Consider the following 27,625-nt stretch of genomic DNA (forward strand, 5'->3'; position numbering starts at 1 on the left):
GTCTCTACTAAAAATATAAAAACTAGCCGGGCGTGGTGGTGGACACCTGTAATCCCAGCTACTCAGGAGGCTGAGGCAGGAGAATTGCTTGAACCCAGGAAACAGAGGTTGCAGTGAGCCGACACAGTGCCACTGCACTCCAGCCTCACAGCAGAGTGAGACTCTGTCTCAAAAAAAAAAAACTTACCCAGGCGTGGTGGCAGGCACCTGTAGTCCCAGCTATGTGGGAGGCTGAGGCAGGAGAATGGCATGAACCCAGGAGGCAGAGTTTGCAGTGAGCCGAGATCACACCACTGCACTCCAGCCTGGGCAACAGTGCAAGACTCCGTCTCAAAAAAAATTAAAAAAAGAAACAGGCCAGGCACGGTGGCTCATTTTGGGAGGCTGAGGTGGGCGGATCACAAGGTCAGGAGATTGAGACCACAGTGAAACACTGTCTCTACTAAAAATACAAAAAATTAGCCAGGCGTGGTGGCGGGAGCCCGTAGTCCCAGCTACTTAGAAGGCTGAGGCAGGAGAATGGCGTGAACCCAGGAGGCGGAGCTTGCAGTGAGCCAAGGTCACGCCACTGCACTCCAGCCTGGGCGACAGAAGGAGACTCCGTCTCAAAAAAAAAAAAAAAAAAAGAAGGGCTAAAACTTAAAAAACTGGCAGTACCAAGCGTTCACAAGGCTGCAGAGCAACTGGAATTCCCACATCCTGCTGGAGGGTGCAAAATGGTGTCCTCCCACTACACCACTGGAGAGCTGCATATTTAACTTTATAAGAAACATCCAACACCTCTCTCTATTATAGCAATTCCACTCCTAGGGATCCATCAGAAAGCAAGTCTCCAACCCCTCTCCCTGACTCCCAAGGCCCTAGGTTCCCTCCCAGAATGAGGTCCACATACATCTATGCCCTCCTCCCCAGGCAGCACAGCACTCACACTTTTCTGCCCCTTGCTTCTGTCCCTCAATGCATCCTGCAGACAGCACCAGTCAGGACTTGGAGTGACTGCCACCTTTCCATCAGCACACAGGGTTCCACTGCAGGGCTGTGCCCAGTCCTCAAAGACTGAGATCTAACTTGTTTCTCATCTCCTGCCCCCACGCCTACTCACCTGATAGTCCTTTTGCAGCAACACGGTGTGGATGAGACTCTTGTCAAGGCACAGGGCTGCGAGCTTCCGACAGGTACGCCGGACGTTCAGAATCAGGTCTGTGCTGGGGACGTGACTCAGGATGTGAAGGAGAATCTCATCAGAGAACCCCAGGAGGTGGACCCCGTCCGCCATCCCGGCTGCTGCAGGGTGCATGTCATCATCATCATTGGATATGTCCTAAAAATAAGGGGGACACCAAATTCCCACAGGATCCCCAAGGATGGCTGTCAGCCCAGCCTGCAGCTAGGGAGAGGAGCAAAGATAAGCTCTTATCCATGGGAAAGAAAGTGCTTTCACTAAAAATCTCAACTGCTTAACAAAGAATTCAAAATCCTTCAAAACCCCATTATAGAGCTGTAAGCCAGAGTCTCTCTTCAAAAATGAAAGATTAGAAAAAAGATCATTGGCCGGGCGCGGTGGTGCAGGCCTGTAATCCCAGCACTTTGGGAGGCCGAGATGGGCGGATCACGAGGTCAGCAGATCGAGACCATCCTGACTAACACGGTGAAACCCCGTCTCTACTAAAAAATACAAAAACTAGCCAGGTGTGGTGGCCGGCGCCTGTAGTCCCAGCTACTCGGGAGGTTGAGGCAGGAGAACGGCGTGAACCCGGGAGGCGGAGCTTGCAGTGAGCTGAGATCCGGCCACTGTACTCCAGCCTGGGTGACAGCGAGACTCCGTCTCAAAATAAATAAATAAATAAATAAATAAATAAATAAATAAATAAATAATAAAAAATAAAAGAAAAAAGATCATTATGTCTTTATTTATGTATTTATTTATTTTGTGAGACGGCAGTTTCACTCTTATTGCCCAGGCTGGAGTGCAATGGCATGATCTCACCTCACTGCAACCTCCACCTCCCAGGCTTCAGCGATTCTCCTGCTTCAGCCTCCCGAGTAGCTGAGACTACAGGCGCATGCCACTTTGTCCAGCTAATTTTTCTGGTTTTTTGTAGAGACAGGGTTTCCCTATGTTGCTCAGGCTGATCTCAAACTTTTGGGCAAGTGATCCTCCTGCCTTGGCCTCCCAAAGGGTGTTTTGTTATAATAGAGACAGGGTCTTGCTATGCTGCCCAGGCTGGTCTTGAACTCCTGGGCCTCCCAAAGTGCTGGGATCGCAGGTGTGAGCCACCATGCCCGGTCTCTTTTTTTTTTTTTTTTTTGAGACAAGGTCTTGCTTTGTCGCCCAGGGTGGAGTGCAATGATGCAATCTTGGTTCACTGCAACCTCCGCCTCCTGGGTTGAAGCAATTCTCCTGCCTCAGCCTCCCAAGTGGGATTACAGGCAACTGCCACCACACACGGCTAATTTTTGTCTTCTTAGTAGAGACAGGGTTTCACCATGTTGGCCAACCAGGTCACGAACTTCTGACCTCAAGTGGTTCGTCGTCTGCCTCAGTCTCCCAAAGTGTTGGGATTACAGGTGTAAGCCACCATGCCCCGCCTTTTTTTTTTTTTTTTTTTTTTTTTTTTTGGAGAAAGAGTCTCACTCTGTGGCCCAGGCTGGAGTGCAATGGTGCAATCTTGGTTCACTGCAAACTCCACCTCGAAGGTTCAGGAGATTTCCGTGCCTCAGCCTCCTGAGTAGCTGGGATTAAAGGCATGTGCCACCATGCCCAGCTAATTTTTATGTTCTTAGTAAAAACAGGGTTTCGCCATGTTGGTCAGGCTGGTCTTGAACTCCTGGCCTCAAGTGATCTGCCCTCCAAAACGCTGGCCTTTCAGGCATGAGCCCTGCACCTGGCCACGCACACTTCCTTTTGCATTGCTGTAGTTAATATCTGGCAAATTACAAGGTGTTCTTCCCTAATGTGGGCCTGAGTCAAAATGCCTGATGCCTTTTTGGTTTATACGATGAAGAGGGAGAAGAGCTGGACCTAATGCGACATGAAGTCCCCAAATCAGGGACAAAGGAAGGCAGAAGGCTTTACCAAGGGGAGCCTCTCAGAGCAGCTGCTCTCTGTAAAGACCATGCCGAGGAGAGAGTGCCCGGGATCATCTCGACTGCATCATTTTTCCGGGGAATGTGTCTACACGACCCTCTGGCTCCAGCCTGCTCCTGCTTCCTGTACATATTTGCCTGGATGGAAGCTCTGAGTTTTGCAAAGCCTGGCTGCTGCCATGGCAACCATGAAGGCTGTGGAGGAAGAGCTTGGCTGCACACCCCACACAGGAGTCGGAGGTTTCCTGGGAACTCTGACCACAACTGTCCTCTCACCCTCTCCAGACAGGCTTCCCATCCCGCTAAGCCCTCGCCAGGCCCTAGACGGGTGTCCTGAAATGTGTCCCACCTGTTCCTCCCTGGGAAGAAAGTAGTACCCTCCATCCTCCAAAAGAGAAAGCCACACGGAAACCAAAGGACTTGGTCCATAAGGACCCATGAGGGTCATGAGGGTCAGAGGTTCGAAACTTACTTCTGCCTTGCCTCTTAATATTTTAATAGTTAGCAGGACAAGGCCGGGCGCGGTGACACACCTGCAATCCCAGCACTTTGGGAGGCCGAGGTGGGGAAATCACAAGGTCAAGAGATCGAGACCAGCCTGGCCAACATGGTGAAACCCCGTCTCTACTAAAAATACAAAAATTGGCCGGGCGCGGTGGCTCAAGCCTGTAATCCCAGCACTTTGGGAGGCCGAGACGGGCGGATCACGAGGTCAGGAGATCGAGACCATCCTGGCTAACACGGTGAAACCCCGTCTCTACTAAAAATACAAAAACTAGCCGGGCGAGGTGGCGGGCGCCTGTAGTCCCAGCTACTCGGGAGGCTGAGGCAGGAGAATGGCGTAAACCCGGGAGGCGGAGCTTGCAGTGAGCTGAGATCTGGCCACTGCACTCCAGTCCGGGCGACAGAGCGAGACTCCGCCTCAAAAAAAAAAAAAAAAAAAAAATACAAAAATTACCTGGGCATGGTGGCAGGCGCCTATAGTTCCAGCTACTCAGGAGGCTGAGGCAGGAGAATCACATGAACCCAGGAGGCAGAGGTTGCAGGGAGCCAAGATTGCACCACTGTACTCCAGCCTGAGTGACAGAGCAAGACTCTGTCTCAAAAAAAAATAAGGACAGGCTGGGTGTGGTGGCTCACGCCTGTAATCCCAGCATTTTGGGAGGCTGAGGTGGGCGGATCACGAGGTCAGTTCTCGAGACCAGCCTGGCCAACATGGTGAAACCCCGTCTCTACTAAAAATACAAAAATTATCCAGGCGTGGTGGCGCGTGCCTGTAGTTTAAGCTACTTGGGAGGCCAAGGCAGAAGAATCACTTGAACCCGGGAGGTGGAGGTTGCAGTGAGCAGAGATAGTGCCACTGCACTCCAGCCTGGTGATAGAGCGAGACTCCGTCTCAAAAAAAAAGAAAGAAAAAAATACAAAAATTCTCTGGGCCTGGTAGCAGGCGCCTGTAATCCCAGCTACTCAGGAGGCTGAGGCAGGAGAATTACTTGAACCCAGGAGGCAGAGGTTGCCGTGAGCCGAGATCACGCCATTGCATTCAGCCTGGGCAATAGAGCAAGACTTAGTCTAAAAAAAAAAAATTAGTGGGACACAGTGGCATGCGCCTGTTGTCCCAGCTACTCAAGAGGCTGAGGTGGGAGGATCGCTTCAGCTCAGGAAGTTGAGGCTGCAGTGAGCTAGGATCTTGCCACTGTACTCCAGCCTGGATGACAGAGAGAGACCTTGTCTCAAAAAAAAAAAAAAAAAAGATAAATAAATAAAAATCAGATTCTTAGAACCCACCCCAGACCTGTGGGGCCCATCCCCAAAAGACAGACTCCCAAATCAGGGACAACCTTTACCAGAACCAGAGACAATCTTTATCAGAATCAGAGACAATATCAGAATCAGAGACAATCCTTATCAGAACCAGGAACAATCCTTATCAAGGAATGAACTGTTTCCTTGAAATTCCAAGGAATGAACAATTCCCGATTTGCAGATTTATGAAAGAATGCCATCGCAGAGCTCACGTGGTAAGAGTGAGAACTTAGGGACAAAATACTCTTAAAAACTCCAGCATTGGACCAGGCACTGCAATGCTGTGCTCACACCTGTCATCCCAGCACTTTCGGAGGCTGAGATGGGTGGATAACCTGAGGTTAGGAGTTCGAGACAGGCCTGGGCAACATGGTGAACCCTAGTCTCTACTAAAAATACAAAAATTAGCCGGGCGTGGTGGCGGGCACCTGTCATCCCAGCTACTCGGGAGGCTGAGACAAACTCCAGCATCATATGGATTCCACAGTTACACTACCACACTGAATTTTTCTTAAAACCGCATAGAAATCACAATAATTGCCCGGGCGCGGTGGCTCAAGCCTGTAATCCCAGCACTTTGGGAGGCCGAGACGGGCGGATCACGAGGTCAGGAGATCGAAACCATCCTGGCTAACACGGTGAAACCCCGTCTCTACTAAAAATACAAAAAACTAGCCGGGCGTGGTGGCGGGCGCCTGTAGTCCCAGCTACTCGGGAGGCTGAGGCAGGAGAATGGCGTGAACCCGGGAGTCGGAGCTTGCAGTGAGCTGAGATCCGGCCACTGCACTCCAGCCTGGGCGACAGAGTGAGACTCCGTCTCAAAAAAAAAAAAAAAAAAAAGAAATCACAATAATTTTTTTTAAAAAGAGAGGGAGAGACAGCATGTCAGGAATTCAGTTCCAGCTCTCTCCACCCAGCCCCAGCAAATGCCACAGCATCATTTTTTCCACATGCTGTGCCCCAAATAAAAGAGAAGCTTCAGCTGGGCGCGGTGGCTCACGCCTGTAATCCCCAGAACTTTGGGAGGCCTAAGTGGGCAGATTACAAGGTCAGGAGTTCAAGACTAGCCTGGTCAATATGGAGAAACCCATCTCTACTAAAAATACAAAAGTTAGCCAGGCGTGGTGGCGGGCTACTGTCTGCAGCAACTATCCCAGCAACTCAGGGGACTGAGGCAGAAGAATCGCTTGAACCCGGGAGTCGGAGTTTGCACTGAGCCAAGATCACACCACTGCACTCCAGCCTGGGTGACAGAGCGAGACTCCTTCTAAAAAAAAAAAAAAAAAAGGCCAGGCGCGGTGGCTCAAGCCTGTAATCCCAGCAATTTGGGAGGCCGAGACGGGCAGATCACGAGGTCAGGAGATCGAGACCATCCTGGCTAACACGGTGAAACCCCGTCTCTACTAAAAATACAAAAAACTAGCCGAAGGTGGCGGGCGCCTGTAGTCCCAGCTACTCGGGAGGCTGAGGCGGGAGAATGGCGTAAACCCGGGAGGCAGAGCTTGCAGTGAGCTGAGATCCGGCCACTGCACTCCAGCCTGGGCGACAGAGCGAGACTCCGTCTCAAAAAAAAAAAAAAAAAAAAAAAAAAACAAGTTTCATCTCAGGCCAGACCTCTAATGCAATTGTGGGGCCAGCACCCAGCCTGCTGGGGCAGGCATTCAGGGGGGTGATGCCCAGACAAGAGAAGCTGGCCCAGGAAGTAGCTCAAATGGGCCCCCACCCCCACTCTCCATCTCTGGCCAGAGGACCCTAGGAGGCGGCTGCTGGGCGGGTGAGTTGAGTCATTTCCCTGGAACTTAGGCTTCTGGAGACAACTCTGTTAAGGCACCTTGCACCAAAAAAGGTGGTAAGCTCTGGAGAGGAAACAAAAACCAGGGTGCAGGACGGGCGCGGTGGCTCATGCCTATAATTCCAGCACTTTGGGAGGCTGAGGCAGGCGGATCACTTGAGGTCAGGAGTTCAAGACCAGCCTGGCCAACACAGTGAAACCCCATCTCGACTAAAAATACAAAAATTAGCCCGGCCGCAGTGGCTCAAGCCTGTAATCCCAGCACTTTGGGAGGCCGAGATGGGCGGATCACGAGGTCAGGAGATCGAGACCATCCTGGCTAACACGGTGAAACCCCGTCTCTACTAAAAAAATAAAAAAAACTAGCCAGGCGAGGTGGCGGGCACCTGTAATCCCAGCTACTCGGGAGGCTGAGGCAGGAGAATGGCGTGAACCTGGGAGGCGGAGCTTGCAGTGAGCTGAGATCCGGCCACTGCACTCCAGCCTGGGCGACAGAGCGAGACTCCATCTCAAAAAAAAAAAATACAAAATTTAGCTGGGCGTGGTGGCAGGCACCTGTAATCCCATCTACTCGGGAGGCTGAGGCAAGGAGAATTGCTTGAACCGAGGAGGTGGAGGTTGCAGTGAGCCAAGATTACACCACTGCACTCCAGCCTGGGTGAAAGAGTACGATTCTGCCTCAAAAAAAAAAAAAAAAAAAAAACCCAAGTTGCAGCCTGGGCAATGTGGCAAAACCTCGTCTCTACAAAAACATACAAAAAATTAGTTGAGCCGGGCACTGTGGCTCACGCCTGTAATCCCAGCGTGATTTGGGAGGCCAAAGCAGGCAGATCACGAGGTCAGGACTTCGAGACCAGCCTGACCAACATGGTGAAACCCCGTTTCTACTAAAAATACAAAAATTAGCCAGGCTTGGTGATGTACACCTGTAGTCCTAGCTACTCAGGAGGCTGAGGCAGGAGAATCACTTGACCCTGGGAGGCGGGGGTTGCAGTGAGCCAAGATCGCGCCACTGCACTCCAGCCTGGGCAACAGAGGGAGACTCCATCCCCAAAAAAAAAATTACTTGGGCGTGGTGGCATGTGTCTAGAGTCATTCCCAGTTACTCAGGAGGCAGAGGTGGGAGGATCACCTGAACCCGGGAAATGGTGGCTGCAGTGAGCCATGATCGCGCCACTGCACTCCAGTCCGGGTGACAGAGCAAGACTCCGTCTCAAAAAAAAAATAATAATATAAAAATAAAAATAAAAATAAAATAAAATCTAGGTAACTGGCCAGAGGTCAAAGGACAAGTAATGCCTGCCACAGGGCCTGGGCTCCTAAGCCCAGAACCTCCCTTCCCTCCACCACTAGGAAAGGGCAGCTGGGGTTTCCAGACAGGTCCGCACCAGGCACCTCATTTCTGGGGTCTCCTGAAATTCCAATTCTGGTGTGAGTGGCAGGCCCTGGAATGTGCTTACCAGGCACACTAGGAATCATCGGCTATAATGACAACTTGAAAGTGGTTTAAAGAGTTTAGCTAGGCCGGGCGCGGTGGCTCAAGCTTGTAATCCCAGCACTTTGGGAGGCCGAGATGGGCGGATCACGAGGTCAGGAGATCGAGACCATCCTGGCTAACATGGAGAAACCCCGTCTCTACTAAAAAAAAATACAAAAAATTAGCTGGGCGAGGTGGCGGGCGCCTGTACTCCCAGCTACTCAGGAGGCTGAAGCAGGAGAATGGCGTAAACCCGGGAGGCAGAGCTGGCAGTGAGCTGAGATCCGGCCACTGCACTCCAGCCTGCGTGACAGAGTGAGACTGTCTCAAAAAAAAAAAAAAAAAAAAAAGAGTTTAGCTATTCGCTAAACTCTGTGTTTTATGTACTTTTCAGAATATGTAACATTTCAGTTTTTTAAAAACTCTTTTTTTGTAGAGACAGAGTTTTGCCATGTTGCCCAGGCTGGTCTCAAACTCCTGAGCTCAAGTGATCTGTGCCCGGCCTAGTTTTTTTCAAAAGTTAAGCAAAATTAAGATCTGAAATCTTGACTGGGCATGGTGGCTCGCACCTGTAATCCCAGCACTTTGGGAGGCCAAGGCAGGTGGATCACGAGGTCAGGAGATCGAAACCAGCCTGGCTAACACAGTGAAACCCCCGTCTCTACCAAAAATACAAAAAAATTGGCCAGGGGCCGGGTGCGGTGGCTCATGCCTGTAATGTCAGCACTTTGGGAGGCCAAGGCGGGCAGATCACCTGAGGTCGGTAGTTCGAGACCGGCCTGACCAATGTGGACAAATCCCATCTCTACTAAAAATACAAAAAAAAAATTGTATTTTTTTTACAAAAATACAAATGCAGACGTGGTGGCGCACGCCTGTAATCCCAGCTACTTAGGAGGCTGAGGCAGGAGAATCGTTTGAACCTGGGAGGAGGAGGCTGCAGTGAGCTGAGATCGTGCCATGGCACTCCAGCCCGGGCAACAAGAGTGAAACTCCATCTCAAAAAAAAAAAAAAAAAAAAAATTAGCCGGATGTGGTGGCTGGCGCCTGTAGTCCCAGCTACTTGGGAGACTGAGGCAGGAAAATGGCGTGAACCCAAGAGGCAGAGCTTGCAGTGAGCAAAGATCGAGCCACAGCACTCCAGCCTCCGTTTCAAAAAAAAAAAAGGATCTGGCCGGGCGCGGTGGCTCAAGCCTGTAATCCCAGCACTTTGGGAGGCCAAGGCGGGCAGATTACAAGATCAAGAGATCAAGACCATCCTGGCCAACATGGTGAAACCCCGTCTCTACAAAAATACAAAAATTAGCCTGGCGTGGTGGCAGGCACCTGTCGTCCCAGGTACTTGGGAGGCTGAGGCAGGAGAATCTCTTGAATCCGGGAGGTAGAGGCTGCAATGAGCCAAGATTGTGCCATTGCCCTCCAGCCTGGGTGACAGAGCAAGACCCTGTCTTGACAACAACCACCACCAACTGACCAGGTACGGTGGCTTACACCTATAACCCCAGCACTTTGGAAGGACAAGGTGGGAGGATAGCTTGAGTCCAGGAGTTGGAGACCAGCCTAAGCAATACAGCAAGAAATTTGAAAAGTGTTCAATCGCAGGCATGATCTAAAGGGATAAACAATGTTAAGGTCTTTACTCTTTCTCCAGTGCCCCTCTTCTTAGGGCTTTGCTTATCTACTTGGCATTTTCTTTTTTGTTTTTTTGAGATGGAGTCTTGCTGTGTCACCCAGGCTGGAGTGCAGTGGCGCGATCTCGGCTCACTGCAAGCTCCGCCTCCCGGGTTCACGCCATTCTCCCGCCTCAGCCTCCAAGTAGCTGGGACTACAGGCGCCCGCCACCACGCCCAGCTAGTTTTTTTTTTTTTGTATTTTTAATAGAGACGGGGTTTCACCATGTTAGCCAGGATGGTCTTGATCTCCTGACCTCGTGATCCACCCGCCTCGGCCTCCCAAAGTGCTGGGATTACAGGCTTGAGCCACCGCGCCCGGCCTCTACTTGGCATTTTCTAGGCCATCCCTTCAGACACAGCACTGCTGCCACCCAGTCTATGCACAAGCTGTCCCGTTGACCAGACATGCCACCAAGCAAAGGAAACTGCTATACTCTCAAACTTCAGCTCAAAAGCTCCTTCCTCAGGGAAGCCCTCCCAGTACTCTCCAGGCACACTTAACTCACTGCCTCCCACAGCTGACCAGGTCTCCCCTTCCAGTCTCATCAGACAAACTGTAACGATTTCCCCACCACTGCAGGAATGCCTTTTGAACAGGAAGCATTTTTTATTTACTTTTTTTTTTTTTTTTTTTTTTTGAGACAGGGTTTCACTCCGTCTCCCAAGCGGGAGTACAGTAGCACAATCATAGCTCATTGCAGCCTTGGCCTCCCGGGCTCAAGTGATCCTCCTGCCTCAGCCTCCTGAGTAGATGGGACTATGGGTGCATGCCCCCACACCAAGCTAATTTTGTAATTTTTGTAGAAATGGGATCTTGTTATGTTGCCCAGGCTGGTCTCGAACTCCTGGCTTCAAGCAATCTTCCTATCTTGGCCTCCCACAGCACTGGGATTATAGGCAAGAGCCACCACGCCTAGCCAGAGAGTTTTTGTGGGGTTTTTTTGGTTTTTTCATTTTTAGGGAGAACACAGTTTTACTCTGTTGCCCAGGCTGGAGTACAGTGCTATGATCTCGGCTCAGTACAACCTCCACCTCCCAGGTTCAAGCAATCCTCCCACCTCAACCTCCCCAGTAGCCGGGACTACAGGTGCACGCCACCCCACCCAGCAAATTTTCGTTTTTTTGTTTTGTTTTGTTTTGATACGGAGTCTCGCTCTGTCACCAAGGCTGGAGTGCAGTGGCGTGATCTCAGCTTACTGCAACCTCCATTGCCCGGGTTCAAGGGATTCTCCTGCCTCAGCCTCTCGGATAGCTGGGACTGCAGGCATGTGCCACCACGCCTGGCTAATTTTTTTGTATTTTTGGTAGAGATGGGGATTTCACCATGTTGGCCAGGCTAGTCTCGAACTCCTGAACTCGTGATCTGCCCACTCGGCCTCCCAAAGTGATGGGATTACAGGCGTGAGCTGCCCCGCCCAGCTAATTTTTGTAAAGACAGGGTTTCCATGTTCCCCAGGCTGGTCTCGAACTCCTGGGCTCAAGCAATCTGCCCACCTTGGCCTCCCAAAGTACTGGAATTACAGGCATAAGCCACCATGCCCTGACAGGATCATTTTTAATACTCGAGAAAAAGAGGCACTGAGGCTGGGCATGGTGGCTCACGCCTGTAATCCCAGCACTTTGGGAGGCCGAAGCAGATGAATCACAAGGTCAGGAGATTGAGACCATCCTGGCTAACACGGTGAAACCCCGTCTCTACTAAAAAAATACAAAAAAGGCCGGGCGCGGTGGCTCAAGCCTGTAATCCCAGCACTTTGGGAGGCCGAGACGGGCGGATCACGAGGTCAGGAGATCGAGACCATCCTGGCTAACATAGTGAAACCCCGTCTCTACTAAAAATACAAAAAACTAGCCGGGCGACCTGGCGGGCGCCTGTAGTCCCAGCTACTCGGGAGGCTGAGGCAGGAGAATGGCGGGAACCCGGGAGGCGGAGCTTGCAGTGAGCTGAGATCCGGCCACTGCACTCCAGCCTGGGCGCCAGAGCGAGACTCCGTCTCAAAAAAAAAAAAAAAAAATACAAAAAATTAGCTGGGCGTGGTGGCGGGCGCCTGTAGGCCCAGCTACGCGGGAGGCTGAGGCAGGAGAATGGCGTGAACCTGGGAGACAGAGCTTGTAGTGAGCCAAGATCGCACCACTGCACTACAGCCTAGGAAACAGAGCAAGACTCCCTCTCAAAAAAAAAAAGGCCGGGCGCGGTGGCTCAGGCCTGTAATCCCAGCACTTTGGGAGGCCGAGACGGGTGGATCACGAGGTCAGGAGATCGAGACCATCCTGGCCTACACGGTGAAACCCCGTCTCTACTGAAAAAAAAAAATACAAAAAACTAGCCGGGCGAGATGGCGGGCGCCTGTAGTCCCAGCTACTCGGGAGGCTGAGGCAGGAGAATGGCGTAAACTCGGGAGGCGGAGCTTGCAGTGAGCCGAGATTGGGCCACTGCACTACAGCCTGGGCGACAGAGCGAGACTCCGTCTCAAAAAAAAAAAAAAAAAAGAAAGAAAGAAAGAAAAAGAAAAAGAGACACTGAACCATGTGAAGTGCTACTGGAACAAACAAACAAAAAAGCAGAGCCCAGCTGGGTGTGGTGACTCATGCCTGTAATCCCAACACTTTGGGAGGCCAAGGCGGGTGGATCACTTGAGGTCAGGAGTTTGAGACCAGCCTGGCCAACGTGGCAAAACCCCATCTCTACTAAAAATACAAAAATTAGCCAGGGGTTGTGATGCACGCTTGTAGTCCCAGCTACTTGGCAGGCTGAGACAGGAGAATCGCTTGAGCCGGGGAGGCAGAGGTTGCAGATCGCACCGCTGCACTCCAGCCTGCTTGGGCGACAGAATGAGACTCTGTCTCAAAAACAAAAAACAAATAAACAACAAAAGGAACAGAGGGTCCTTTGAGCTGGAATTCTGTAAGGCCAAGGTACCAGGACCCTCCTTCCCTAACCCCAAGTACACACAGCTAACTGGAATCTTCATTTCAATCTTATCAATCTGCAGTTGGGCCATATACTCTTCCGTGTCAATGAAGAAGCCACTGGGGTCATTTCTAGGCCAAATTCACTTCAAATGAAGAGGGGCGGTGAGCACAGCGAACCCCAGCCATCTCTACAGACCCCTGCCCCATCACTCTGAGGAAGACACTTGAGCCTCTCACTCCTGCTCCCTAGAACCCAGGCAAGCTCCTAAATCTGTGAAGTGCACCCAACGATCTGAGTCCTGAAAGGTGACAGATACCAACCTAGGTGTCCATACAGATAGGCAGGAAGCATCACCGGGAAGCCACTAGTCAGAGTCTAGAGTCCCCGCTACACCCCTGTCTGCAGAGACAATACTTTGCACCACATTACAGGGACGCGGCGGGCTTCTCCATCGAACCCAGATTTGGGGAGTGATGGCAAAGAATTCCAGGGTACGTCGTAAGTCCCCCAGATGAAATGGCTTTTCCTCCATCACCCGCCCCCCACGTCATTCAGCAAGCAGGCTCCAGAGAGAAGTGGGTTGGGGCTGAAACTGAGCATCCAGAGATAGAAGATGGAGTGGGACGTGGGCACGGAGGGGGAATGTCCTAGGGCTGCAGGGGCCCAGCCAAGGAAACGGGGCACTGAGAAAGGGGCCTCGGAGGAGCCTGGACCCTCAGGGGACGGAGAGACGGGGGCAACTCTGGCAATCAGGAATGGACGAGGGAAGGGGGAGACAGCTTGTGCCTTCCGAGGCAGGGTAGGAGTCTTGGGGACAGGATGCGGGAAAGACGAGAGCAGGGGCAAGGCCAGGGTCGGGATGGGAAGGACGGGCGGGGTAGGTGTCGGGATAGAAAGGATGCAAGGGAACCCGGGTCGGGATGGAAGAACCCAGGGGGACCGAGGCCGCCGAGGCAGAAGCAGAGAGGAGACAGGCGCGAACAGTACCTCTCCGGAGCTGGCCATGTCGCTGGCGGGGCCGAGCCGCGGCAGCGGGAGCCGCAACCCCGGGGCCTCCCACCTGCCCGGCTAAGGATGCTCGAAGCCGGCGCGTCCACGGCTCAACCGAGACCCCGCAGGGAGCGGGGTCTCATCACTTCCGGCGCCCGCCGACACGCACTTCCGTTCGCCCGCAGGCGGGCCCCAGGCGGCCGCCATGTTGGATGTGGCTCCACCCGGGGAGCTGCTGGAGCGCAAGGGAGGCAGGAAGGGCTCCGGGGACCTCTGCCTCTTTTCTGAGCTCGTTCTTAGACCCCCTCTGCCGTCTGCACGCTCTTTTTCAGCCACCCGGCCTCCCGATGCCGGTCTAGCACGTTCCCCCCGGCAGGCTTTTGCATTTGCCCTTCCCCCTGTCTTTCCTGTGCAAAAGCAACAGGTCCTGAGCACCCCTCATGGAATAGCGTCGCCTCCTCTCTACCTTCACATACACCCCGAAGCTTGCTTCTCATCCTGTGTGTTTCTCCATAGATTTTTGCACCATCTGACTGACTGTATCTTTTTTTTTTTTTTTTTTTTTTTTTTTTGTGGTCCTCCGCTAATAAACTGTAAGCAGGGACAGGATTTCCCAATACCTGAAACTGTCCCTGGAATGTGATAGACACTGACAATACATATTTGCTAAGTATGGCCGGGCGCGGTGGCTCACGCCTGTAATCCCAGCACTTTGGGAGGCTGAGGCGGGCGGATCACAAGGTCAGGAGATCGAGACCATCCTGGCTAACACGGTGAAACCCTGTCTCTACTAAAAATACAAAAAATTAGCCGGGCGCGGTGGCGGGCGCCTGTGGTCCCAGCTACTCGGGAGACTGAGGCAGGAGAATGGCCTGGGCCCGGGAGGAGGAGCTTGCAGTGAGCCGAGATCGAGCCACTGCACTCCAGCCTGGGCAACAGAGCGAGACTTCATCTCAAAAAAAAAAAAAAGTAAATATGAATGTATGTGCCCTCACACTTAAGCGTTTGCGTTTTAAAATAATTAGACCCGGCCAGGCTTGGTGGCTTATGCCGGTAACCCCAGCACTTTGGGAGGCCGAAACGGACGGATCGCCTGAGGTCAGGAGTTTGAGACCAGCCCAGCCAACATGGCGAAACCCGTCCCTACTAAAAATACAAAAATTAGCTGGGCGTGGTGGCGCACGCCTGTAATCCCAGCTATTCGGGAGGCTGAGGCAGGAGAATTGCTTGAACCCGGGAGACGGAGGTTGCAGTAGCAGAGATCTTGCCACTGCACTCCAGATTGAGCAACAGAGTGAGACTGTCTCAAAATACATACATAACACACATACGTACATACATACATTCATAGATACACACATACATACCTAGAGCTGACAGGATGGCTTATGCCTGTAATTCCAGCACTTCAGCAGGCCTAAGCGGGGGGGATCCCTTGAGGCCAGTCGTTCCAGATCAGCCTGGGCAACACAGCAAGAACCCCCACACCCTCTATAAAAATTACAAAACATTTTCTGGAGACTGAGGCGGGAGGATCGCTTGAGCCCAGGAGTTCCAGGCTGCAGTGAGCTGAGATTGCGCCACTGCGCTCCAGCCTGGATGACAGAGCAAGAATCTTGTCTCCGGCCGGGCGCGGTGGCTCAAGCCTGTAATCCCAGCACTTTGGGAGGCCAAGACGGGCGGATCACGAGGTCAGAAGATCGAGACCATCCTGGCTAACATGGTGAAACCCCGTCTCTACTAAAAAATACAAAAAACTAGCCGGGTGAGGTGGCGGGCGCCTGTAGTCCCAGCTACTCGGGAGGCTGAGGCAGGAGAATGGCATAAACCCGGGAGGCGGAGCTTGCAGTGAGCTGAGATCCGGCCACTGCACTCCAGCCCGGGCGACAGAGCGAGACTCCGTCTCAAAAAAAAAAAAAAAAAAAAAAGAATCTTGTCTCCTCAACAAATAAATAAATAAAAATACTTTACTAATAAAAATCCCTGGGGAAAGTTCATTCTCTGAAATCAAAAGAACTGGGTTTGAGGCCAAGCACAGTGGCTCACACCTATAATCCTAGCACCTTGGGAGGCTGAGACAGGAGGATCACTTGAGCCCATGGGTTTGAGACCAGCCTGGGCAACACACCAAGACTTCTTTCTACAAAAGAGACGAAGAAAGAAAGAAGAAGAAAAAAAAAAAAAAGGCCAGGCACAGTGGCTCACGCCTGTAATCCCAGAACTTTGGGAAGCTGAGACAGGTGAATCACCTGAGGTCAGGAGTTCGAGACCAGCCTGACCAACAAGGTGAAACCCCGTCTCTACTAAAAAAAAATACAAAAATTAGCCAGACGTGGTAGTGTGCACCTGTAATCCCAGCTAATTATGAGGCTGAGGCAGGAGAATTGCTTGAACCCAGGAGGCGGAGGTTGCAGTGAGCCAAGATGGTACCATTGCACTCCAGCCTGGGCAACAGAGCGAGACTCCATTTCAAAAAAATAAAATAAAATATTGAAATCATTAAAAAAACAAAAACAGTAATCCCAGCACTTTGGGAGGCCGAGGTGGGCGGATCGCGAGGTCAGGAGATAGAGACCATCCTGGCTAACACAGTGAAACCCCGTCTCCACTAAAAATACAAATAATTAGCTGAGTGTGGTGATGGGTGCCGCTGTAGTCCCAGCTACTCGGGAGGCTGAGGCAGGAGAATGGTGTGAACCTGGGAGACGGAGCTTGCAGTGAGTCGATATCATGCCACTACACTCCAGCCTGGGCGACAAAGCGAGACTCCGTCTCAAAAAAAAAAAAAAAAAAAAGAAAGAAAGAAAAAAGAACTGGGTTTGAATACTGGAACTGACTTCTGGGGTGACCCTAAGCAAGTGTATTCATTTTCTAGAGCTGGTTTAAACAAGTATCACAAAGGGATAGGGTGAACAGCAGAAATGTCTTCTCTCACAGTTCCAGAGGCCAGAAATTGGAAATAAAGATGGCAGTGGATCATGCTCCCGTCAAAAGCTCTAGAAAAGGATCCTCCCTCGCTTTTTCCTTTTAATTTTATATTTTTTTAAATAGAGACAAGGTCTTGCTGTGTTACCCAGGCTGGTCTTGAACTCCTGGGCTCAAGTGATCCTCCTGCCTCAACCTCCCAAAGTGCTGGGAGTACAGATATGAACCACCATGCCAACCTTTTTCGTAGCTTGGGTGGTTCCCTGCAATCTTTGGAGTTCCTCAGCCTGCAGCTCATTACTCCAACGTCCTTCTCCGTCTTCAGGTGGCCGTCTCCCCACTGTCTCTCTCTCTGTCCTCTCCTCATCTTCTAAGGACACCAGTCATGTTGGATTTAAGGGCTCATCTTAATCCAGTATGATTTCCTTTTTTTTTTTTTTTTTTTTTTGAGACGGAGTCTCGCTCTGTCGCCCAGGCTATAGTGCAGTGGTGCAATCTCGGCTCACTACAAGCTCCGCCTCCTGGTTCACGCCATTCTCCTGCCTCAGCCTCCCAAGTAGCTGGGACTACAGGCACCCGCCACCATGCCTGGCTAAGTTTTTGTATTTTGTTTAGTAGAGACGGGATTTCACCATGTTAGCCAGGATGGTCTTGATCTCCTGACCTCGTGATCCGCCCACCTCAGGCTCCCAAAGTGCTGGGATTACAGGCGTGAGCCACCGTGCCCAGCCAATCCAGTATGATTTCACCTTAACTAATTACATCTGCAAAGACCCCATTACAAATAAGGCCATATTCTAGGCCGGGCTCGGTGGCTCATGCCTGTAATCACAGCACTTTGGGAGGCTAAGGTGGGTGGATCACCTGAGGTCAGGAGTTCAAGACCAGCCTGGCCAACATGGTGAAACCCCATCTCTACAAAAATTAAAAAATTAGCCAGATGTAGTGGCAGATGCCTGTAATTACAGCTACTCGGGAGGCTGAGGCTAGAAGAATTGCTTGAACCTGGGAGGCGGAGTTTGCAGTGTGCCAAGACCGCGCCACTGCACTCCAGCCTGGATGACAGAACAAGACTCTATCTCAAAAAAAAAAAAAAAAAAAAAAAAAAAAAAAGATATGTTTTTCATTGCAGCAGTCCTTCCCTTCCCCTTTCCCTTCCCTTCCCTTCCCCTCCCCTCCACTCCCCTCCCCTCTCCTCTTTTTTTCCTTTACTAGACAGGATCTTGCTGTGTTATCCAGGCTGGAGTACAATGGCACAATCATGGTTTTCTGCAGCCTCAGCTCCTGAACTCAAGCAATCCTCCCACCTCATCATCCCAAGGGGGAGCTGGGACCACAGGCATGCACCACAATGTCCAGCTAATTTTGTTTATTTTTTGTAGTGACAGGGTCTTACTGTGTTGCCCAGGCTGATCTCAAACTCCTGGGCTGAAGCGATCCTCCCACCTCCCAAAGTGCTAGGATTACAGGCATGAGCCACTCTGCCCAGCCTGACCTGTTTATTTTCTGTCCTCCGCTAGAACAGTACTTGGCAGTAGCAGGCCCTTGATCAGTGTTTGCCAAATAAACGATGAATTGAATGAGATAATGCATCTAAGTGTCCAGTGCAGAGGAGTGATTCAATCAACGGAAGCTATAACCACTAATACTATTATGAATTCTAGTAAGGAAGTAGTCCCACATTGCATGAGCGTCCCCAAGTCTCAGGAACATTCAACATGAAAACCAATGAGGCCGGGTGCAGTGGCTCACACCTGTAATCTCAGCACTTTAGTCTCTACTGAAAATACAAAAATTAGCCGGGTGTGATGGCGGGCACCTGTCATCCTAGCTACTCGGGAGGCTGAGATATAAGAATCGCTTGAGGCCGGGCGCGGTGGCTCAAGCCTGTGATCCCAGCACTTTGGGAGGCCGAGACGGGCGGATCACGAGGTCAGGAGATCGAGACCATCCTGGCGAACACGGTGAAACCCCGTCTCTACTAAAAAATACAAAAACTAGCCGGGCGAGGTGGCGGGCGCCTGTAGTCCCAGCTACTCGGGAGGCTGAGGCAGGAGAATGGCGTGAACCCGGGAGGCGGAGCTTGCAGTGAGCTGAGATCTGGCCACTGCACTCCAGCTTGGGCGACAGAGTGAGACTCCGTCTCAAAAAAAAAAAAAAAAGAAAAAAAGAAAGATGAAAACCACTGAATGTTGGGTGTAAAGACCCCAGGGGCAGAGTTGGTGCCAGCGCCTGGCTGCTCTCACTCTCACACAGGCCATTCTGGGATTGGAGAGGCTGGATCTGGGTGACAGTTCCTCACAGAGTCCCCACAGCTCAAGGTGTGAGAGCCCCCTGGAGCACCTGGCTGACTGTGGTGGGCAGTGGGACTCTGAGGCCGGGGCAGAGTACTAGGCCCTGTGAGTTCACTGAGAGCCTGGCACAGGGCCTGGAAATGAGGCAGGCTATGGTAGTGGTCTGTGACTGCCCCACTCTCCACTCCTTTCCAATTCATCCACAGTGGGGTCCGAGGCCAGGCACAGCAGCTCTTGCCTGTAATCCCAGCACTTTGGGAGGCCGAGGTGGGAAGATTACTTGAGTCCAGGAGTTCGAGACCAGCCTGGGCCACATGGTGAAACCCCCCTCAAGAGAAAAACTAGTCAGGATGGTTACATATGCCACCATCTATCTTTCTTTTCTTTCTTTCTTTTTCTTTTTCTTTTGTTGAGATGGAGTTTCATTCTTGTCTCCCAAGCTAGAGTGCAATGGCATGATCTTAGCTCACTATAACCTTCACCTCCTGGGTTCAACTAATTCTCCTGCCTCAGCCTCCCAAGTAGCTGGGATTACAGGCACCTGACACCACACCCACCTAATTTTTTTGTATTTTTAGTAGAGACGGGGTTTCGCCATGTTGGCCAGGCTGGTCCCCAACTCCTGACCTCAGGTGATCTAACTGCCTCAGCCTCCCAAAGTGCTGGGATTACAGCAGGTGTAAGCCACTGTGCCTGGCTGCCATCATCTATCTTTCTTTCATTTTCTTTTTCTTTCTTTTTTTTTTTTTTTTTTTTGAGACAGAGTCTTGCTCTGTCGCCCAGGCTGGAGTGCAGTGACTGGATCTCAGCTCACTGCAAGTTCCGCCTGCCGGGTTTACGCCATTCTCCTGCCTCAGCCTCCCGAGTAGCTGGGACTACAGGCACCTGCCACCACGCTCAGCTAATTGTTTGTATTTTTTGTAGAGACGGGGTTTCACCATGTTAGCCAGGATGCTCTCGATCTCCTGACCTCGTGATCTGCCTGCCTCGGCCTCCCACAGTGCTGGGATTACAGGTGTGAGCCACCACGCCCAGTCTCTTTCTCTCTTTCTTAAAAAGAGACAGAGTCCCGCTATGTTGCCCAAACTAGTCTCTAAACTCAAGAATGAATTCTAGGCTGGGCGCTGTGGCTCACGCCTGTAATTCCAGCACTTTGGGAGGCCGAGGCAGGTAGATCACGAGGTCAGAAGTTCAAGACCAGCCTGGTCAACATGATGAAACCCCGTCTGTACTAAAAATACAAAAATTAGCCAGGCTTGGTGGCACACACCTATAATCCCAGCTACTTGGCAAGCTGAGACAGGAGAATTGCTTGAACCCAGGGGGCAGAGGTTGCAGTGAGCCGAGATGGTGACATTGCACTCCAGCCTGGGTGACAGGGCGAGACTCTGTCTCAAAAAAAAAAAAAAAAAAAAAAATGAATTGTAATGTAAACTGTGGACTCTGGGCGATACTGTGTCAACACAGTTTCATCAGCTGTAACATGTAGCCCTCTGGTGGGGGTGTGGATAGAGGGGAAGGCTGTGGGTGTGTGGGGACAGCGAGTACCTGGGAACTTCCTGCACTCACCATTCAGTTTTGTTGGGAACCTAAAACTGCTCTAAAAAAATAAAGTCTATTAATTTTTTTGGAACTGCATTTTTGTTTTTAAACCAGAGTTTCGCTCATGTCGCCCAGGCTGGAGTGCTATGGTGCAATCTCAGCTCACTGCAACCTCCGCCTCCCAGGTTCAAGCAATTCTCCAGCCTTGCCTCCTGAGTAGCTGGGATTACAGGCATGTGCTACCATGCCCAGCTAACTTTTGTATTTTTTTTCCAATACAGAGTCTAACTGTCACCCAGGGTGGAGTGCAATGATGCGATTTTGGCTCACTGAAACCTTCACCTCCCGGGTTCAAGTGATTCTCCTGCCTCAGCCTCCCGACTAGCTGGGATTATAGGCAACTGTCACCATGCCCAGCTAATTTTTATATTTTCAGTAGGGACAGGGTTTCGCCATTTGGCCAATCTGCTCTTGAACTCCTGACCTCAAGTGACCCACCCATCTCAGCCTCCCAAAGTGCTGGGATTACAGGTGTGAGCCACCAGGCCAGGCTTGAACTGCATGTCTGGCCTTCTCACTCATGGGGATCCTCCCACTCATACCTAATGGCCTCAGGGTCGTTGCATGAGCTACTCACCTTGCTGAGTGGCCCTCACCCCACCTCCGGCTAATTTCTTTTTTTCTTTTTTTTTTTCTTTGAGACGGAGTCTCGCTCTGTCGCCCAGGCTGGAGTGCAGTGGCGCCATCTCAGCTCACTGCAAACTCCACCTCCCGGGTTCACGCCATTCTCCCACCTCAGCCTCCTAGTAGTTGGGACTACAGGCGCCCGCCACCACGCTCCGCTAATTTTTTGTATTTTTAGTAGGCACGGGGTTTCACTGTGTTAGCCAGGATGGTCTCGATCTCCTGACCTCATGATCCACCCGCCTCGGCCTCCCAAAGTGCTGGGATTACAGACGTGAGCTACTGTGCACGGCCAAGGCTAATTTCTCTTCATCTTCCTCACATCCCTTCTGCAGAAGCCCTACCCTTCCCTAGACCATGTCACTATTCCGTTACATCCTCTGCCATTGTCCCTCAGAATATTCCTAGATGGCGTTTATCACTGTGGATAGTTATCACCATTCAGCGTTTTGGCTAAGATCAAGTGTACCATCACCGTGAGTAATTAAATATGCATTTTAAATTAATTATTTAAGTAATGAAATAGTCATATTTGATTAAATAGTTGCATTTAATTACAGGTGGCTTATACCTGTAATCCCAGTACTTTGGAAGGTGGAGGCAGGAGGATTGCTTGAGGCCAGGAGTTTCAGACCAGCCCAGGCAATATAGCGAGACCCCCATCTCTATAAAAAATTTTTTTTTTTTTTTTTTTTTGAGACGGAGTCTCACTCTGTCGCCCAGGCTGGAGTGCAGTGGCCGGATCTCAGCTCACTGCAAGCTCCGCCTCCCGGGGTTACCGCCATTCTCCTGCCTCAGCCTCCCAGTAGCTGGGACTACAGGCGCCCGCCATCTCGCCCGGCTAGTTTTTTGTATTTTTTAGTAGAGACGGGGTTTCACCGTGTTAGCCAGGATGGTCTCGATCTCCTGACCTCGTGATCCGCCCGCCTCGGCCTCCCAAAGTGCTGGGATTACAGGCTTGAGCCACCGCGCCCGGCCAAAAATTTTTTAAAATTAGCCAGGTAAGGCCAGGCGCGGTGGCTCATGCCTGTAATCCCAGCACTTTAGGAGGCCGAGGCAGGCTTATCATGAGGCCAGGAGATAGAGACCATCCTGGCTAACGTGGTAAAACCCCGTCTCTCCTAAAAATACAAAAAAATTATCCAGGCCAGGCGCGGTGGCTCAAGCCTGTAATCCCAGCACTTTAGGAGGCCGAGGCGGGCGGATCACGAGGTCAGGAGATCAAGACCATCCTGGCTAATACGGTGAAACCCCGTCTCTACTAAAAAAATACAAAAAACTAGCCGGGCGAGGTGGCGGGCGCCTGTAGTCCCAGCTACTCCGGAGGCTGAGGCAGGAGAATGGCGTGAACCCGGGAGGCAAAGCTTGCAGTGAGCTGAGATCTGGCCACTGCACTCCAGCCTGGGTGGCAGAGCGAGACTCCGTCTCAAAAAAAAAAACAAAACAAAACAAAAATTATCCAGGTGTGGTGGCAGGCACCTGTAGTCCCAGCTGCTCAGGAGACTGAGGCAGGAGAATGGCAGGAACCCAGGAGGTGGAGCTTGCAGTGAGCTGACATCATGCCACTGCACTCCAGCCTGGGCGACGGAGCGAGACTCTGTCTCAGAAAAAAATAAAATAAAAGGAAAGCGTTGACCAGGTGCAGTGGCTCATGCTGGTAATCCCTCACCTCTAGGAGACCAACAGATGGAAGGATCGCTTGAGGCCAGGAGTTCAAGACTGCAGTGAGCGACGATCACACCAATGTACCAAGCCTGGGCAACAGAACGAGATCCCATCTCTAAAAATAAAACTAAAATAGCTGGGCACGGTGGCTCATGCCTGTAATCCCAGAACTTTGGGAGGCCAAGGCGGGTGGATCACCTGAGGTTAGTAGTTCAAGACCAGCCTGGCCAACATGGTGAAACCCCATCTCTACTAAAAGTACAAAAAAAAATTAGCTGGGTGTGGTGGTGGTGCCTGTAGTCCTAGCTACGAGGGAGGATGAGACAGGAGAATTGCTTAAACCTGAGAGGCAGAGGTTGCAGTGAGCCAAGATCACACCACCGCACTCCAGCCTGGGCGACAGAGCGAGACTCTGTCTCAAAACACTAACAAGAAGAGTAAAATAAAATAATAAAATAAAATAAAAGGACTGATGAAGTGTACCTGCTACCGTCACCCCTCCAGTTGTTACTGATATGCCCATTTCTTTTTTTTTTTTTTTTTTTTGAGACGGAGTCTCGCTCTGTTGCCCAGGCTGGAGTGCAGTGGCCGGATCTCAGCTCACTGCAAGCTCCGCCTCCCGAGTTCACGCTATTCTCCTGCCTCAGCCTCCCGAGTAGCTGGGACTACAGGCGCCTGCCACCTCGCCCAGCTAGTTTTTTGTATTTTTTAGTAGAGACGGGGTTTCACTGTGTTAGCCAGGATGGTCTCGATCTCCTGACCTCGTGATCCGCCCGTCTCGGCCTCCCAAAGTGCTGGGATTACAGGCTTGAGCCACCGCGCCCGGCCTGATATGCCCATTTCTCAAATGGGGACATAAGCAGTGATGTGACTTCCTAAAGCCACATAGACAACGTGTTTGACAATCAATCGATGCTCCATTCTGTCTTGGAGGTTGTATCTCCTCTTTGGGCCTCTGTCCCCAGTCAATCCATGCCTCTGAGATGCACACGCTACACCACCCCCCCAGGTGACTCCTCTGGCCTCTGGAGGCAGCTCAAGCGTTCTTCCTCCAGGAAGCCCTCTGGGGAAGCCTACTCAAGAGTGATGGCCCAGTTAGCCAGGCACAGGGGTACACATCTGTAGTTCCAGCTACATGGGAGGCCGAGGCAGAAGTATTGCATGAGTCCAGGAGTTGGAGGTTACAGTGAACTATGATCACAGCACTGCACTCCAGCCTGGGTGACAGAGTGAGCCTCTGATTGTGAAAAATGAAATAGGCTGAACGTGATCGCTTATGCCTGCAAACCCAGCACTTCAGGGAGCCAAGGTGAGTGGATGACTTGAGGCCAGGAGTTCAAGAACAGCCTGGGCAATATAGCAAGACATCATCTCTACAAAAAATAAAACAAGAAAAGAAAAAGAGTGACAGCTTCTCTCTCCTTGTTTCTCCCTATCCCCAAGTCTACCCATGTTCAATGATCTTTTGCTTTTTTTTTTTTTTTTTTTGAAATGGAGTCTCACTCTGTTGCCCAGGCTGGAGTGCAGTGGCACAATCTCAGCTCACTGCAGCCTCCACCTCCCAAGTTCAAGCGATTCTCCCGCCTCAGCCTCCTGAGTAGCTGGGATTACAGGTGCACGCCACCATGCCCAGAAAATTTTTTGTATTTTCAGTAGAGATGGGGTTTCATCATGTTGGCCAGGCTGGTCTCGAACTCCTGACCTCACGTGATCCAACTGCCTCGGTCTCCCAAAGTGCTGGGATAACAGGCATGAGACACTGCACCTGGCTCCTTTGCTGTTTGTGCGGGGGTACGGAGTCTCACTCTGTCTCCCAGGCTGGAGTGCAGTGGCGCAATCTTGGCTCCCTGTAACCTCCACCTCCCAGATTCAAGTGATTCTTCTGCCTCAGCCTCTGAGTAGCTGGGATTACAGGTGCATGTCACGCTGCCCGGCTAATTTTTGTATTTTTCTTTTTTTTTTTTTGAGACGGAGTCTCGCTCTGTCACCCAGGCTGGAGTGCAGGGGCCGGATCTCAGCTCACTGCAAGCTCTGCCTCCCAGGTTCACGCCATTCTCCGGCCTCAGCCTCCCGAGTAGCTGGGACTACAGGTGCCCGCCACCTCGCCCGGCTAGTTTTTGTATTTTTTAGTAGAGACGGGGTTTCACCGTGTTAGCCAGGATGGTCTCGATCTCCTGACCTCGTGATCCGCCCGTCTCGGCCTCCCAAAGTGCTGGGATTACAGGCTTGAGCCACCGCGCCCGGCCGCCTTGCTTTTTAAAATCTGTATTTCTGGCCCTCTTCCTTTCTTTTGGAGTAGGGGGCAGCAGCAGAGGCTTGTGCAGCCATGCCCAAAATTAAGACTGGGACTTCCTTGACAAGGAGCAGGAGCTGCTGAAGTCGCTGGTCAACCTATGGGTGAAGCTGTCCCAGCTGTGCATCACCAATGTCAGCAGTCCCCAGTCTTTTGGCACCAGGGACCAGTTTTGTGGAAGATAATTTTTCCATGAATGGGGGCGGGGGGATGGTTTTTGAATGATTCAAGCACATTATGCTTATCGCATACTCTATCTAGTATTATTACATTGTAATATATGATCAACTAATTCTACAACTCAACATGATATTGAATCAATGAGAGCCCTGAGCTTCTTTCCCTGCAACTAGACAGTCCCATCTGGGGGTGATGGGAGATAGTGACAGGTCATCAGGCATTAGATGCTCATAAGGAGTGCACAGCCACCGGGCGTGGTAGCTCACGCCTGTAATCCCAGCATTTTGGGAGGCCAAGGGGTTGGGTCACCTGAGGTCAGGAGTTTAAGAGTAGCATGGCCAACATGGCGAAACCCTGTCTCTGCGAAAAATACAAAAACTAACCAGGGGTGGTGGCACATGCCTGTAATCCCAGCTACTCAGGAGACTGAGGCAGAAGAATTGCTTGAACCCAGGAGGCAAAGGTTGCAATGAGCCAAGATCACGCCACTGCACTCCAGCCTGGGTGACAGAACGAGACTTCATCACAAAAAAAAAAAAGACAAAGAAAAAAAATTGAGACAGGATCTCATTATGCTGCCTAGCCTGCATTTGGACTCAAATGACCCACCTGCCTCAGTCTCCCAAAGTGCTGCGATTACAGGTGGGAGCCACCATGCCTGCCTGGTCTATTTTAGTTTTTAGAGTCAGGGTCTTGTTCTGTCACCCAGGCTGCAGTGCAGTGGTGCAATCAAAGCTCACTGCAGCCTTGAGCTGCTGGGCTCAAGCGATCCTCCCACCTCAGCTTCCCAAAGTGCTGGGATTACAAGCATGTGTCATCACGGCAGGCCCAATTAGGTAAGTTTTGAAGTATGTCTACACCCGCCAGACCACCACCAGAATGACATAATGAACATCACCTGATGCTCGTGCTTATCAAAGCCTCTGCTCTTTCTTCCCATGATCACAGCATGTCATTGTACACTCATTTGCCTTCATGCTTGTGATGTCTTCCCCATTAAACTGGGTGCCTGGTGAGGACAGGGAACACATCTAGTTGGTTCTCCTCTATACCTGCAGTACCTGGCACAAATAGTGATTGGATGGATGGACGAATGAGCGAATGAAGTCCTCATTTCCAGACTGACAGCTCCTCCAGGGCAGAGTCCTTGTCCAGGTCATCTCAGCAGCCTCGGGCCTGCCATATAGTGGTCACTCAATGGATGGGTGTTTAAGTGGCCCAAGGTGGCCCAGGGCTCACCACTGCAGAAATCAGACCAAAAGAGCTGGAACCGCCCCAGACAGTCCTTCAGGGGACCTCCAAGATAACCCAGGAGGAAGGGGACCACCTTCCTCTCTGCCAGCAGCCACTGTGCACAGGTGAGGCAGTCCTAGGCCTCCTGGGAGGACTGAATCATTTCCAGAACAACTGCTATGCACCAGGTGGTGTTTTGGGTAAACAGCATCCCTGCAAGGGATCCTCACCCCCTTTTCTTCATTCTCTGCTTGTGTCAATCACAGCTTCTAGCAGAGGAAAGGGAGGCCAGGCTTGGTTTCTTCTTGCAAGAGTATTTAACTCAGGGCCCTGCAGAACAATGAGAATCTGACCTGCAACTAGCTGGGCATGCTGGGGCGTGCCTGCGTAGTTTCAGCTACTTGGGAGGCTGAGGCAGAATTGCTCGAGCCCTGAAAGTTGAGGCTGCAGTGAGCCAAGGTTGTGCCATTGCACTCCAGCCTGGGCAACACAAGACCCTGGCTCAAGAATAAAAAAAGAATCTGCCTGCAGTGCCAGGCAAGCCCTGCTGTCCAGGAGTCTGGATGTCTCCCTCTGCAGCATGGGTCACAAAGAAACTGGCCGAGGCCACGGGATGGCACCCAGTCTCCAGTCACAAGGCAGAATCCAGTCCTCAGCCCACAGCTAACCAGAGCTGTCTGCAGACCAGATATGGCCCCATGACTGTGATTCCAGGTTCTCCAGTCTGGGTGAATAGGCAGGAATCCCAGCCTCTCCTCAGCCTAAGGGAGCCTGGGCCAGGCTGACTCTCAAGGGTGACCCTGACAGCCAACACCCCATATGGTGAAGGAAAAGGTGTGGCAGCTACGAACACCCACTACACCCCCACTCAAGGGAACACCACCCTAAAATTGACCCTCAGGGAGTTCCACTCCCAGGAAATGCAGGTGCCAACCAACCCCAATGAGGAATGGCACCTGGGCCAACAGACACCCCAAAATAGCCCATTCCCACCTCAAGCATATGCAGAGTACCACAGAAATTAGGGTACGTGGGAATGGGTGGAAGAGCCAGGCCAGGAACTCCCCAGT

The 27,625-nt window shown here is 51.5% G+C and overlaps 2 protein-coding genes across 6 annotated transcripts in view; one reads left to right on the forward strand and one right to left on the reverse strand.

Moving 5' to 3' along the window:
• Window positions 1-13,889, reverse strand: part of FBXL18 (F-box and leucine rich repeat protein 18) — a 91,732-nt gene extending 77,843 nt beyond the window's left edge. For 4 of the 5 annotated variants that reach the window (XM_030932201.1, XM_030932200.1, XM_030932203.1 and 1 more), the window contains exons 1-2: window positions 13,737-13,878; window positions 1,103-1,321 (exon numbers count right to left, since the gene is read on the reverse strand). In XM_030932201.1, coding sequence (XP_030788061.1) covers window positions 1,103-1,321; window positions 13,737-13,754 — 237 coding nt within the window. In that variant the 5' untranslated portion in view covers window positions 13,755-13,878. Of the gene's footprint in view, window positions 1-1,102; window positions 1,322-13,736 lie in introns of all 5 variants that reach the window. The other variant, XM_030932202.1, reaches the window with a different exon arrangement.
• LOC104667537 (protein PMS2CL-like) overlaps window positions 1-27,625 on the forward strand; it is a 1,213,215-nt gene that overhangs the window by 491,613 nt on the left and 693,977 nt on the right. The window lies entirely within an intron of this gene.

This window comes from Rhinopithecus roxellana, chromosome 6 (genome assembly GCF_007565055.1).
Source record: "Rhinopithecus roxellana isolate Shanxi Qingling chromosome 6, ASM756505v1, whole genome shotgun sequence".
Lineage (NCBI taxonomy): Eukaryota > Metazoa > Chordata > Mammalia > Primates > Cercopithecidae > Rhinopithecus > Rhinopithecus roxellana.